At 56.6% G+C, this 14,647-nt stretch overlaps 2 protein-coding genes across 3 annotated transcripts; one reads left to right on the forward strand and one right to left on the reverse strand.

Annotated features, from left to right (window-relative positions):
• Positions 1–110: 110 nt before the first annotated feature.
• On the reverse strand, positions 111–9,254 carry man1b1b (mannosidase, alpha, class 1B, member 1b). 2 transcript variants are annotated; one of them, XM_029829609.1, is made up of 14 exons: positions 8,990–9,254; positions 8,434–8,533; positions 7,740–7,860; positions 6,588–6,673; positions 5,724–5,893; positions 5,543–5,649; positions 5,313–5,417; positions 4,852–5,000; positions 4,516–4,704; positions 4,248–4,438; positions 3,408–3,528; positions 3,066–3,260; positions 2,812–2,943; positions 111–1,356 (listed from the first exon to the last, which is right to left on the reverse strand). In XM_029829609.1, exons 2-14 carry the CDS (start codon positions 8,518–8,520, stop codon positions 1,150–1,152), a joined length of 1,860 nt encoding a protein of 619 aa, XP_029685469.1. In that variant the 5' UTR covers positions 8,521–8,533; positions 8,990–9,254; the 3' UTR covers positions 111–1,149. The 2 variants fall into 2 exon arrangements, with proteins under 2 accessions (XP_029685469.1, XP_029685468.1); XM_029829608.1 differs by having other exon boundaries at positions 5,241–5,417.
• A 1,927-nt stretch (positions 9,255–11,181) lies between these two features.
• LOC101061694 (tubulin beta-1 chain) lies at positions 11,182–13,864 on the forward strand. Its single transcript, XM_003979430.3, has 4 exons — positions 11,182–11,333; positions 12,342–12,450; positions 12,527–12,637; positions 12,713–13,864. The coding sequence occupies exons 1-4, from the start codon at positions 11,277–11,279 to the stop codon at positions 13,771–13,773; spliced, it is 1,338 nt and encodes a 445-aa protein (XP_003979479.1). The 5' UTR covers positions 11,182–11,276; the 3' UTR covers positions 13,774–13,864.
• Positions 13,865–14,647: the final 783 nt, after the last annotated feature.

The raw sequence follows: 14,647 nt of genomic DNA on the forward strand, positions 1-14,647 counted from the left end.
CAGCACCAGCAGCCACACTCTGCCTGCCTTCGCTCTGGGTTCCATCTCAAACAAACGCACCACTCGGACCACAGGAAGGTCCCACTGCTTTCTTCTCAATAACTGACTCGTTTCACTCAAATCTTTATTTTACAAAAGTACAATCAGCCCAGTTCTTTCACATCACGCGTGAACCCCAGTTCTGCTGAGATCATCTCAGCCTTGAATGTAACTGGTCCGTGTAGATAAAACCAGTTTAGAAACCACCAGGAAACCACTGGAATCAGCCTGGAAACAGAACCTGGAATCACCCTGGAAACAACCTGGAAACCAACAAAACAAGTGGAGGGAAAAATAACTTTTGGTCTTTTAGACGAACCAAACAGGACTGAGTCCAGTTCACAGTTGCCTGGGAAACCTGCAGCCAGGTTAGCAAAGACAACATGATGGGTCTGGAACCTGGTCAGGATCAAAGATTGAAGGCACAGGTGACCACAGGGGACCACAGCCCCATGCCTTCCTCAGCATTTGTCCAGCACGTGTACGCTGAACGCGCTGTCAGGGCTCACGTGCACTGTCCCAACTCAAGGAATGAACAGGGGAGCCATGAAATACACCTGGAAAAGCACCGACAGGAAGCTGAGCAGAACTTTCTTCAGTGTTAAAGGCAACAATTGCGGGTGTGAGGCTGCACGACCTGTGTCGTGTAGGTCATGAAATAAAACCATCTGCTGCTCTTCTCAAAGGCAGAGCCGTGCACATTAGCTAAAACGTTCATATCCTGAAAAAGAGCATCACCTGTCTTTAGAAAATACATCTGAGGTTGGCACAGTGGTGCTGGTCCACCTGGACCTGAGGCTCAGCAGGTAGGCTGGCAGGGTTTAAGACCTTTCATGGTCTCCTTTGGTTCCACTGACAGATTAATAGTGATCAGCTGACGCTGGTGACCAACTCCAGATCCTCATGAGGCCCAGCTCAAGAGGACGGGCCAACACAGAACCAGCTGCTGGGGCTACGGTCCATAAACTGGTAGTGGGCAACAGGCCAGCAGTGATCTGTTCACAGCTCCGATCTGGACCAGCGCCACAGTCTAATCAGGGGTCCCTTCAGCAGGTCTCCAGTCCAGCCAGAGGAGAAGCTGAGATGTTTGACTCTGCTCTCTGGACAGCGTCACTCAGCAGAGGTCCAAATAGGCAGGGGGTGAGCTTCAGTGTTGAAGACATATCTGTCCAGGCTGATCAGGTTGGGATCCTCGGAGAAGAGCAGGTACAGATATTTTAGCGTCTCTCCCAGGAAGAAGCTCTCCATTTTGTCTCGTGGACTTGGAAATTCTGGATCACGCACATTATTGATGGAAGTGTAGCCACCAGACGGAACCTGAGGGGAGACAAGTCCACGTTAAACCAGACCTCAGGACAGACAACAGAGTGGGGACACCAGCAGGTGGTGCTGGAGCTGGGGCTGGGGCTGGGACTGGGGCTGGGACTGGAGCTGGGGCTGGAGCTGGAGCTGGAGCTGGGGCTGGGACTGGGGCTGGAGCTGGAGCTGGGGCTGGGGCTGGGGCTGGGGCTGGGACTGGGGCTGGGGCTGGAGCTGGGGCTGGTGTTGGGGCTGGAGCTGGAGCTGGGGCTGGGGCTGGAGCTGGAGCTGGAGCTGGAGCTGGGAGCTGGAGCTGGGGCTGGAGCTGGAGCTGGAGCTGGGGCTGGAGCTGGAGCTGGGGCTGGAGCTGGAGCTGGAGCTGGAGCTGGGGCTGGTGTTGGAGCTGGGGCTGGTGTTGGAGCTGGGGCTGGTGTTGGGGCTGGGGCTGGGGCTGGTGTTGGGGCTGGGGCTGGAGCTGGGGCTGGAGCTGGGGCTGGTGTTGGGGCTGGGGCTGGAGCTGGAGCTGGGGCTGGGGCTGGAGCTGGGGCTGGGGCTGGAGCTGGAGCTGGTGTTGGGGCTGGGGCTGGAGCTGGAGCTGGGGCTGGGGCTGGTGTTGGGGCTGGGGCTGGAGCTGGAGCTGGGGCTGGAGCTGGAGCTGGGGCTGGGGCTGGTGTTGGGGCTGGGGCTGGAGCTGGAGCTGGGGCTGGGGCTGGAGCTGGGGCTGGGGCTGGGGCTGGAGCTGGGGCTGGGGCTGGGGCTGGAGCTGGAGCTGGGGCTGGGCTGGGGCTGGGGCTGGAGCTGGTGTTGGGGCTGGAGCTGGAGCTGGAGCTGGGGCTGGGGCTGGAGCTGGAGCTGGAGCTGGGGCTGGGGCTGGGGCTGGGGCTGGAGCTGGAGCTGGGGCTGGGGCTGGGGCTGGTGTTGGGGCTGGGGCTGGGGCTGGTGTTGGGGCTGGGGCTGGGGCTGGGGCTGGAGCTGGGGCTGGAGCTGGGGCTGGAGCTGGGGCTGGTGTTGGGGCTGGGGCTGGAGCTGGGGCTGGGGCTGGTGTTGGGGCTGGAGCTGGAGCTGGGGCTGGGGCTGGGGCTGGAGCTGGAGCTGGAGCTGGAGCTGGGGCTGGAGCTGGAGCTGGAGCTGGGGCTGGAGCTGGAGCTGGGGCTGGAGCTGGAGCTGGAGCTGGAGCTGGAGCTGGGGCTGGGGCTGGGGCTGGTGTTGGGGCTGGAGCTGGAGCTGGGGCTGGGGCTGGTGTTGGGGCTGGGGCTGGTGTTGGGGCTGGAGCTGGGGCTGGGGCTGGAGCTGGAGCTGGAGCTGGAGCTGGAGCTGGAGCTGGGGCTGGGGCTGGAGCTGGGGCTGGAGCTGGGGCTGGAGCTGGGGCTGGAGCTGGAGCTGGAGCTGGGGCTGGGTGTCTGACTGAAACACCTGATTCAATAGTCAACCCTGGACAGAGACTGTGGTCAGTGTTCAGCCCCCTTTACTGACCTTGGCGTACTTGTTAAAGTTCTGGAGAATCTGGAAGCCCCAGTCCTGGTACACGGGGTCCTTGGTCAACCTGTACAGGTAAAAGAGACTCTCCACCGTCTCCGGCCGCAGGAGGTTGTGTCTGTCTGCTAGCTACACGTGAAAGGAAGAGCAGAGGACAGAAGAGAGGGAAGTGAGCTCTGTGGGCCGTGGACATGGTCCAGCAGCAGGACAGAGAGGTGGACACGCTCCCTGGGGCATCAGCTCTGTCCTACCTTTACATCCATGTCTCTGCTGCTGCCCTCATACATGTTGAAGTGGACAATCTCTGGACTGAGACCAGTCTCCATCTGGACATACATCTGGTAGCAGGTCTTCATCAGCTCTTTGGCCAGATCCATGTGGTCAGCTGGAAGGCCGTTGTGAGCACCGAGGGCCAGAACACCCGGCAGAAAACACACCAGATGGTCCTAAACAAATGGATGGATTCACCAGGTCAGCCGTGGTCCAGACGGGCCAGGACAGGGACAGACCACAAGTCCCAAAACACACCATCGGAACAGGCTCTGGACAGACCAGGTCCAACAGAAGCCGGTCCTCATCATACCCACACTCACCATCTTAGGGCTGAACTGTCCATGGGAGAGCTCCCCAACGAAGGTGAGGCCAGTGGGGGAAGACCTCTGCAGCAGGTTCTTCTTCACACCCTCGATGGCCTGCAGATAGTCCTCCAGGAGCCTTCAGAGTCCAGGGTGGAGAGGTGGGGCGAGGACGAGGACACAGAGGAGGAGACACAGAATTAGAGCTCATCATCATTGATGGATGGGTGGAGGGAGGGGGGGAGGGATGGTGGGGGGGGGGTGATGGAGGGATGGGTGGTGGGTGGGTGGAGGGAGGGATGGAGGAGGGAGGGATGGTGGAGGGCGATGGAGGGAGGGGTGGGGGGGGCGATGGAGGGAGGGTGGAGGGAGGGAGGGAGGGATGGAGGAGGGAGGGATGGTGGGGGGGGTGATGGAGGGATGGGAGGGAGGGATGGTGGGGGGGGGGTGATGGAGGGATGGGTGGGTGGGTGGAGGGAGGGATGGATGGATGGTGGATGGAGAGATGGAGGGAGGGAGAGAGGGAGGGATGGTGGGGGGGGGGATGGAGGGAGGGTGGGAGGGAGGGAGGGAGGGATGGGTGGATGGAGGGATGATGGATGGGTGGATGGAGGGATGATGGATGGGTGGATGGAGGGATGATGGATGGGTGGATGGAGGGAGGGTAGGATGGAGGGAGGGAGGGAGGAAGGGTTGAGGGATGGCTCCACCTCCTGCCTCACATGAGGCTCCGCCTCCTGCCTCCACCTCCTGCCTCACACGAGGCTCCGCCTCCTGCCCCCCAACATCGAGCCTCCTGCCCCCCAGCAGCGAGCCTCCTGCCCCCCAGCAGCGAGCCTCCTGATCAGTCCAACCTACTGGTCCTCCTTGCGGCCCCCCTGGATCCACTGCTTGAGCAGGTACTCGTAGTAGCTGTCTGCTCGGGCCCCCAGCGTGTAGACGCCCTGGTGAGTGAACTGCCCACTGTTGGTGTTGATGAACATGGGCACCAGACCGTCCAGCTTCCCCTCAAGCACGTGGACCCGCTCCATGACCTGGGCCACCGCGGCCTGAAACACAAGAGTCACATGACCAAGTCCTGGGAGCGACGCCATGGCCCGGGGGGGGGGGGGGAGGCAGTGGTGACCTGGTACTGGGGCTGCTGGGTGAGGCGAGACAGCTCTCGGAACTCCAGCTGGATGCTGGTCACCTCTGCCACGGTGCTGTCGGAGGTCCAGTGGGGGGGGTGGGCTGTGCCTCTGCCAATGTTCACGTCTGAGTAGGGGATCTTTGACGGGGTGTTGAAGGCCGGCATCAGGCGAGAGCCCATGTCCTCCTGGAGAGGGGAACCAAGCATATTCAGCCAGTCTCACCAAAAAAGAGACGTCCGCTGGGTGAAAGCAGCAGCACAGGACGGGTCCTGGACCCCGCCCCCCCCCCCTCCAGAGGGTGTGGAGGTGTGTTCTGAACCGTGTGGACTTACAGCTTTGCTGAGGAACAGGGGGTCCCCCGTCAGGTGGTAGGTGCTCAGCAGCCCCCCCAGGATGCGGATGGTGCTTTCGAACAGATTGACGTCCACGTTCCTGTTGAAGGAGAGCTCGGTGGCGACCCACCTCCGTGCTTCTTCAAACTCTGGAACGACCACAGGAATAAGCTCAGTGTTGTCACACCTGTCTTCCCCCCCGAGAGGGAAGCCAGGTCTGGGGCGGTCCGAAGCACCGAGCCTCCTGCTCCTGCTCCAGGATGGGCTGGAGCCCATCAAAGAGCAGAACAAAGAGGGTCTAAAGATCAAGATGACATCAGCAGCCGTGGGAGGGGCTGCTGATGAGGAGGGAGAATAGCTCATATTGGACAGAAGAAAGGACGTGCTACCTTCTCTCAGCTCCAGGATCCACATTGTGTCCAGGGCATCGATTATTGTCAAACCCAGACCAAACCACTCACTGTAGGACTTGGACAGGGGCTGGAGCTCATCGTGGCCCCAGGCAAATGCTTTGTAGCCCTTCCAAGCATGTCTGAAGGCATCTCGCACAGCTTCCTGCCTGCTAGCTGCACGCACACACACACACACACACACACACACACACACACACACGAAGCATGTTCAAGACTCAAATGACCTTCTCAGTCTCTCTCTCTCTCTCTCTCACACACACACACACACACACTCTCACCAGAGTCTTGCGACGGCTCCTCCTCTTGGTGGACGTGTGGATCCTCGTGGTCTCCATCCTCGGTGCCTCCTCTGACCCGTCCAGCATCCATCTCAGCCCCCCACCAGCTGGAAGCAGCACTGGTTCAATAAGAGCACTCCCAGTCTTCAGGAGGACAGTTAGAAGGTGTGGTGAACGTCACCTGGTGACCCCCTCAGTCGGCCCGTCCAACTGGCGCCCCGCTGCTTCACCCTCGGGACGGTTAGGGTTAGGGTCAGGGTTAGGGTTAGGGTTAGCCCTATCTGAGGCGTTTCCTTCGGCGTGAAGGCGACTGGCGAGGACGGCTGCTCCCCCCTTATTGGATAATCTCCTCTGGAGAGAGGAACACCAAAGAGGTCAGGCTGTTTCAAGCAGCCCTTACATGCTAATATGCTAAAGGTCAGCAGGTCAACGGGATGAAGGCCGTTCTCTCTCGTTCCTAACAATCTACCCAACTGTTAAGAGCTTAATGGTTCCTTTCATTTGAGACTGGAAAGAGACGTGAGGATGTTCCTGGTGCTGCTGGGATAGAATCCAGTCACGGCTGGTCTGGGGGCCTTCAGAGCCGGCACCCCGGTGGAGATCCCAACGACGTGGTGCTCTGGAGCCTCTCAGCCACAGACCGCCGAGGGTCACGTGTGGTCCAGAAGCTGCGGTGTTCCCTGTGTTTAGGACTGCGGCACATCTCCATTGCTAATAAGATGAAATGGTTGCTACATGGAGATATGGCAGGTGCCTGAAACAGCATCTTTTGATGGATCCCGGAATGGTTGTCTGGTCCTGCCAGCCAGTTTGTGAAGATGTCGGGTTAAACCGGGTCCAGAGGGCGTTTCCTCTGGTACAGGCCACAGCAGAGGCTCTAGCTAAGACTGGGCTAAAGTTGTGCCATGGAGGAACGTGTGCAACACCACACCAGGGGAACGTCTCTGAGGGATTATGTGGACACCCTGATGTAGGGTCCTTCTCTAGACCTGACCTCCAGAGCTGGTGCACGGTGCTGCAGAAGCTACTCAGAAAGTGAACAAACCTGAGAGGTCTGCTCCAGCCATGGGGGGTCCACCTGTTTGACAGGCTCCAGCATTGGTGGGAGAATGAGAGCATCCGTCTCCCCGACTGTAGGGACGAAACACACAATCAAAAGGTTTCTGTGGACAGGGACAGGGTTAGGGTAGGGTTAGGGTTAGGGTTAGGGTTAGGGTTAGGTTAGGGTAGGCTTAGGGTTAGGGTTGGGTTGGGGTTGGGTTAGGGTTAGGGTTAGGGTAGGGTTAGGGTTAGAGGGTTAGGGTTGGGTTAGGGTTAGGGTTAGGGTTAGGTTAGGGTTGGGGTTGGGTTAGGGTTAGGGTAGGGTTAGGGTTAGGGTTAGGGTTAGGTTAGAGGGTTAGAGGGTTAGAGGGTTAGGGGGTTAGGGTTAGGGTTAGGGTTAGGTTAGGGTTAGGTTAGAGGGTTAGAGGGTTAGGGGGTTAGGGTTAGGGTAGGGTTAGAGGGTTAGGGTTAGAGGGTTAGGTTAGGGGGTTAGGGTTAGGGTAGGCTTAGGGTTAGGGTTGGGGTTGGGTTAGGGTTAGGGTTAGGTTAGGTTAGGGTTGGGGTTGGGTTAGGGTTGGGTTAGGTTAGAGGGTTAGAGGGTTAGGGGGTTAGGGTTAGGGTAGGGGTTAGAGGGTTAGGGTTAGGGTTAGAGGGTTAGGTTAGGGGGTTAGGGTTAGGGTAGGGTTAGAGGGTTAGGGTTAAGGTTAGGGTTAGGGTTAGGGTAGGGTTAGGGTTAGAGGGTTAGGTTAGAGGGTTAGGGTTAGGGGGTTAGGGTTAGAGGGTTAGGGTAGGGTTAGGGTTAGGGTTAGAGGGTTAGGGTTAGGGTTAGAGTTAGGGTTAGGGTTAGAGGGTTAGGGTTAGAGGGTTAGGGTTAGAGGGTTAGGGTTAGGGTTAGAGGGTTAGGGTTAGGGTTAGGGTTAGATGGTTAGGGTTAGAGGGTTAGGGTTAGGGGGTTAGGGCCCCTACAGACCGAGCCACCAGCACCTCTGTCCCCTCAGACTTTGCCCTCCCACTGCCCACGTTTGAAGATCTGGGTGCTGAGGCGTGAAGATTACCTGAGCCTGACCAGTATCAGCCTGACCAGTATCAGCCTGACCAGTAGCAGCCTGACCAGTAACAGGCTGACCAGTATCAGCCTGACCAGTAGCAGCCTTACCAGTATCAGCCTGAGCAGCGAGCTGGTTGATGGCAGGACAGGAAGAGATTCCACAAATCAGGAGGAAGATGATGATGAAGAGGAGGAGGCTCCGCTGCAGCCTGGACAGCTGCTTCCATCTCTGGCAGACAGAGGCCATGATTAATGATATTAACAGCTGTGTGTGTGTGTGTGTGTGTGTGTGTGTGTGTGTGTGTGTGTGTGTGCGCGCGCCAGCTGACACAAGCGCAGCACCGTTGATGCTAATGCTAACCCTGCTGCTGCTGAACCCTGATCACAGCAGCACCGTCCTGACCTTTAACCCTGAGGCTGATCAACCCTGAGGCCAGGCCAGGAGGCGTCTCAGTCACATCCCGGACCGACCCCCAAATGTTGGACACAAAGTTTAAAGCTACAAACACGGACGTCCTCCTCCTGGTCCACTTTAACCTTCATCACAGTCCTTCCGAGCTGAAGAGTTAACGAGTTCATCTCGCTGACGTGACGGCCACGAACCAGAGGGGAAAACAACGTTAAAACAGGTGTGATCATCAACACATGACATCATCACGTGTCCACCAAAGGCGTCACACATGATCAATAGCTGTAAATGAGTAAATATCTCAGTGTGTGATACAAGATGAGAAGAGAAGAGGCTCCTCAGACAGCTAAGCTACTGACAGCGAAGCTACAGACAGCTAAGCTACTGACTTACCCTCCACCAAGACTGCTGCCTCCTGGCGCCGCCTCCGGCCCCAGCAAAGTCGATGGACACGTGACCCCCTGGAGATGTTGACAGCATCCCTGGTCCAGACCTGCAGGAACACAGCAGAGCTCAGCCTGGTGCTGCTGCCCCCCTCAGAGGGAAACAGCGGGTTCTGAAGCACAGCAGCACTTTGCTCACTTCCGTAATGTGAAGTGACGCAAGTGTCTGTTAGCATCGCTAAGCTAGTGGACTTCCGGCTACTCCACACCAATCAACAGGCTAACTCAACCTCCACATGTGCACATGCTGCTTCTCGGGTTACAAGTAACAGTTGAGACATTATTACGGACTAAAAGCAGCTGCAGCTGCACCGCAGAACCAGCCGAACCTCCCGGTCGGAGGAGCTCTCAGCCGGGCCGCAGCACAACTGTGGCCCGAGGCCTGGCTTAAGGCCTAGCACGGTGCATGTAATAAGTGCATAAACCTACATTTAACGGGTTTAACAAAACATGAGTATAACAAGTGAAACACAAAATGGGTGTGGTTCCTGCACACTGATGTGTACCTGGAGAATCCAGCGGTAAGTGAAGCTCACAGCAGTCGGCCGCCCGGTTTATGAGGACCGCTTCAGGACACTGTCGACCTGCTTCTGGAGACACATCTTTGACCTAAAGTCTGACGAGATGCGCTTGATTTTTCTGTGTCCAGCTGCTTTTTATCAACAGTGGAGACAGTTTGTGAGAAGCAACAAATATGACTCCGATACAGTCGTGTTGCCTTCAGGGACACCCTCGAAGCCTCGTAAAGCAAACCATCAAGAGCGTTCTTCTACTCACGATGCTGGCTTATAAATTTAGGGGAGGAAACTCACCCATCCATGCACCCAGCCATCCACCCCTCCATCCATCCATCCATCCACCCCTCCATCCATTCATCCATCCATCCACCCCTCCATCCATCCACCCCTCCACCCCTCCATCCATCCATCCATCCTACACATCAGACATGATCATGTTCCATGAGAACAGTGTGTCTTTGTTGGGCAGCATGAATGACCCCCACCCCCAGAAGTTATGCCCTACCCAGGCTTTGTTTACCCTGCACAGACAGGTAAAGGTGTCACCCAGTTACCCTGCACAGCCCGTTGCCCTGACACACTTTGATTGTGTGTACTGTGCACGTGTGACCTGAGAGTTTGGTTTTCAACAGTGCAGCTGGAGAGGAGATGGTAACCTGAGCCGACCATAAACTGGTGGTTGTCTCTGTACAGGTCGGCTGTCCCACCCAGTAATTCACTTTACATGTGATCTGCTTTGTAAATAAACCTCTCACCCATCATGGCGCCATCTTCTTGATAAGGACATTCGAGACAGAATATATGACCGTCCTGCTGAGGGACGAAGGATGAAAAACAGGTCTTAACCATCTATAAATGGAGCGAAAGGGTGAGCAGGTGGGTTAGCTGGAGCGGGGAGATCTGGACCACTGAGCGATGCTGAGTCATGTTGAGCGGCCGATGCTGAGTCATGTTGAGCGGCATGTTCGTTAGATGTGCACGTACCTGTAGATAGGTGCTCCACAATACTGGTTTAACTTAAACAAGCCGGGAGGTGCTGCTGCATCAGAGGAAGGTTCCTGTGAGCTTCCCATATGCAGCTGTTATCATAAACCACTCAATGCACGGCTATGAATAATTGATACGCTGACACACAAAGAGACACTCAGATGAAAGGCAGTGCACCTCTACATGACTCAGCATTACTGCTGCAAAATAAGTGTGTTACACATACCGGCATATTAGGACATTCAGGACTAGACAGAGTGCATCGATGTCCTGGGTACGTTCACGTAACCATGCTGGTCTCAGGAAGCTCAACGTGTATCTCTATAAAGATGTCTGGTGTATCAAAGAACCTCCAGAAATGCTGTTTAGGATACTATTTATACAGTTGAGGTCCTCCTGGAGCCGAGGGCCCTGTGCTGGTGTCTGTGGGGCCAAAGCACTGACGCAGTTCTGTTCTCCTCCCCATTAACTATTAACAGCCTCTCTGGCCTCATTCTGCTGTAAACAGCTTCGCATTGTTTCAATATTTCATCCAAAGCCTCGTGATTTATGTTCCATTTTCAGTGTCCACGCCAGACCTTCCGTGGGTGGAGACGTTAAAAAGCGTAAATCCAGGACCGTGCAGGGTTCACATGAGAGCTCTGAACGGCTCAGTTTATACACTCTTTAGGAACCGTTGCTTAGTTACCGTTGCCTACATGTACAGAGCTGCCCTTCCTTGAGATTGTTTGATGTGTTTTATGAACCAATTTCATGGAATCAACCTTTCAGTGGGCCAGAGAAGTGAGCTGTGAAAGTCACCAGTGTTCCCAGCGTCCTTACTGGTGTCACCGCTGCTGGTTTCACTAATTTAACCGGTCAGCCACGGGGACCGCGCACAATGAAGCCTTTCTTTGTTTTCCATCTGAAAGTGAGATTAAAGTCGGCCGGTTCGATCGACAAAAGGCGTTTCGTGCTTCCAGCAGACGCTCACGAGGCTGTAAAATCGTCATAAAATGGTCGAACACAACGAGATTTCTGTGCCGCCATCACGGGAGAAATAGGCCACCGTTTCTATGGATTATGTTGGTCACAAGTTTGAGGTCGCGGAGCAGAACGCTCATTGGCTGAAACCTGCGTCTGTAACAGCGGCCGTGCGCAAAGCAACCAATAGGAACTCACCTCGGAGCTTCGGGGGGCGGGCCCAAGTGTGGTATAAAAGAGGCGGATTACGCCATTGCGCAGACATTAGAGAAAAGCTGAACGTAGAATTCATTCCTCGGGTCCTTGTCAACCACCAGAGATCAAAATGAGAGAAATCGTGCATCTCCAGGCCGGCCAATGCGGAAACCAGATCGGTGCCAAGGTTAGTGGGTGGATGTTGTGATTCGATTCGCTCTGCCGAGCCGGTTTAATGGGGAAAGACGGTGTTTTCCGCCAGGGGAGCCGGCGCTTTGTGCCAGATGGCGCCCGTAGCCACACCCTGTCGCTGGCCTACTTCAGCCGGCAGGACCGCTGTGCCCTCGCAGCCTGCCACGCAATGCGGATTAATAACCCATTATATATTATATAGCCGTCGAAATAAAGATTATTTCCTGATTTATTTTAAGGTGATTTTTTTTTTTTTCTCGCCCTCTTCGGCAGCCATTTAGTCTTGTGCGCACTCTTAAATCCGCGCATTGTTGGATCAAACTGTGGCCAATTTAAACACTTTATCGCGATCGAATTAATTCTGAAAAATGACTCGCTGCATTATCAACGTAAGGGATTGTTCAGTTGAGAACAGCGACTAGTTATTCCCGTAGGTGGTTAAAATGACTAGCGGCTGCTCATGGTCGAGGCCCGGGCCGGGCGGAGCTGGCGGTTGGTGACGTCAGCAGCACTTTTGAAATCCGTAGCCCGCGCGCGCAGACCAATGGGGAGGCGCGGCGCTCGCGCCAAAGCCCGGGCGGCGGGAGACTGGCGTCATCAGCGAGCGGACCATGGACACACGGTCCAGGATCGCGCTCCGATCCCCGCGGGACCATCGGTCCAGGATCGCGCTCCGGTCCCCGCGGGATCATGGACACACGGTCCAGGATCGCGCTCCGATCCCCGCGGGACCATCGGTCCAGGATCGCGCTCCGGTCCCCGCGGGATCATGGACACACGGTCCAGGATCGCGCTCCGATCTCCGCGGGACCATCGGTCCAGGATCGCGCTCCGGTCCCCGCGGGACCATCGGTCCAGGATCGCGCTCCGGTCCCCGCGGGACCATCGGTCCAGGATCGCGCTCCGATCTCCGCGGGATCATCGGTCCAGGATCGCGCTCCGATCTCCGCGGGACCATCGGTCCAAAGATCGCTTGGAGTGACTCTAATTTCCTGTTTTGTAGTTCTGGGAGGTGATCAGCGACGAGCACGGCATCGACCCCACCGGCACCTACCACGGCGACAGCGACCTGCAGCTGGACCGGATCAACGTCTACTACAACGAGGCCTCCGGTCAGATGCTCCTCCAGCTCGAGTTTGTGGGCTGCTTCTTCTTCTTCTTCCATCGTAACCTTTTTTCTTCTCTTAGGTGGGAAGTATGTTCCCCGCGCTGTGTTGGTTGACTTGGAGCCAGGCACGATGGATTCTGTCCGGTCCGGACCCTTTGGCCAGGTCTTCAGACCAGACAACTTTGTCTTTGGTAAACACAAACCCCTCAAATATTTGCCTTTAAATGTGGCCACTGAGGCTGACGCGGCGTCTCCTGATTCTGCAGGTCAGAGCGGCGCCGGCAACAACTGGGCCAAGGGCCACTACACCGAGGGCGCCGAGCTGGTGGACTCTGTCCTGGACGTGGTGAGGAAGGAGGCGGAGAGCTGCGACTGCCTGCAGGGCTTCCAGCTCACACACTCCCTGGGTGGCGGTACCGGCTCCGGCATGGGCACGCTGCTGATCAGCAAGATCCGGGAGGAGTACCCGGACCGCATCATGAACACGTTCAGCGTGGTGCCGTCCCCCAAGGTGTCCGACACGGTGGTGGAGCCCTACAACGCCACGCTCTCGGTCCACCAGCTGGTGGAGAACACGGACGAGACCTACTGCATCGACAACGAGGCGCTGTACGACATCTGCTTCCGCACGCTCAAACTCACCACGCCCTCGTACGGCGACCTCAACCACCTGGTGTCCGCCACCATGAGCGGCGTCACCACCTGCCTGCGCTTCCCCGGACAGCTCAACGCCGACCTGCGCAAGCTGGCCGTCAACATGGTCCCCTTCCCCCGTCTGCACTTCTTCATGCCGGGCTTTGCCCCCCTGACCAGCCGGGGCAGCCAGCAGTACCGCTCGCTCACCGTCCCGGAGCTCACCCAGCAGATGTTCGACGCCAAGAACATGATGGCGGCCTGCGACCCCCGCCACGGCCGCTACCTCACCGTCGCCGCCATCTTCCGCGGCCGCATGTCCATGAAGGAGGTGGACGAGCAGATGCTGAACGTGCAGAACAAGAACAGCAGCTACTTCGTGGAGTGGATCCCCAACAACGTGAAGACCGCCGTCTGTGACATTCCCCCCCGCGGCCTGAAAATGGCCGCCACCTTCATCGGCAACAGCACCGCCATCCAGGAGCTGTTCAAGCGCATCTCCGAGCAGTTCACCGCCATGTTCCGGCGCAAGGCCTTCCTCCACTGGTACACCGGCGAGGGCATGGACGAGATGGAGTTCACCGAGGCCGAGAGCAACATGAACGACCTGGTGTCCGAGTACCAGCAGTACCAGGACGCCACCGCCGAGGAGGAGGGCGAGTTTGAGGAGGAGGGCGAGGACGAGCTGGCTTAGACGTTCCACCTGCTGTCGTATCTCTGTTGTTCAACCAGTTCTGACTGTTCTGTGCTTACTGTCTCATTAAAGTTCTATGGCTAACTCCTGATTTCCTCCTCTTGTCAATATTAAACTTCTTATATAACGTACACACACATGGTTTAGGGTGGGGGGGGGGGGCAGTCCTTTAGCCTGGCATAAAGCTCCTGCTAATGAATCAGAACCTCCCTGGTACTGGTCTTTGGTGGTTACAGGACGTCACAGAACCTGGACCTGGCTGAGGTGGACTCCCCATAACCAGTGTTGACCTGCGGCCCAGACGTATACAGGAGTCCTCCACCCTCACGTGACCGCCCAGATCATTAGCATGCTAACGGTGGCTATGTGTTCAAGCGCTCCCCAGCGAGTTCAGAACCGAAGAAGCCTTCTAGATGGAGGGCGGAACCTCTTCGAAGAGAAGAAATACAGTCCGGTTGGGTTGGGTTAGGGTTAACCCTAACTATGGCCTGTATGATTGAGAATCTACACAGACGTATAAACGAGTCCTATGGAGACTGCAGGAAGTCACGTGTCTGAAGCGGCTCTCAACGGAAGTGACGCATTTCAAGTCGCTGTAGTTCATGCTTGTGGACGCTAGGTGGCAGTGTTTGACCAGCCCCGGTTCTGTCCCGGCGGCAGGAGCCAGTGCAGCGGCAGCGGAACACAGGCGTCAACATCTGCTGCGCTAACATCTGCATTACACGCTAAAAATAAAAGGTGACTCACATTAGACCTTGGAGAACACTTTGAAAACACGGTTGCAGTATTGTTTTGTTCAGCTTAGAGGGATTTTTTTAATGGTTGCACTTCTGACAGCAGCTTATTTCAAGTGTTTCCGGGTTGTAATACACCA

This window comes from Takifugu rubripes, chromosome 21, assembly GCF_901000725.2.
Source record: "Takifugu rubripes chromosome 21, fTakRub1.2, whole genome shotgun sequence".
NCBI classification, from domain to species: Eukaryota; Metazoa; Chordata; class Actinopteri; order Tetraodontiformes; family Tetraodontidae; genus Takifugu; species Takifugu rubripes.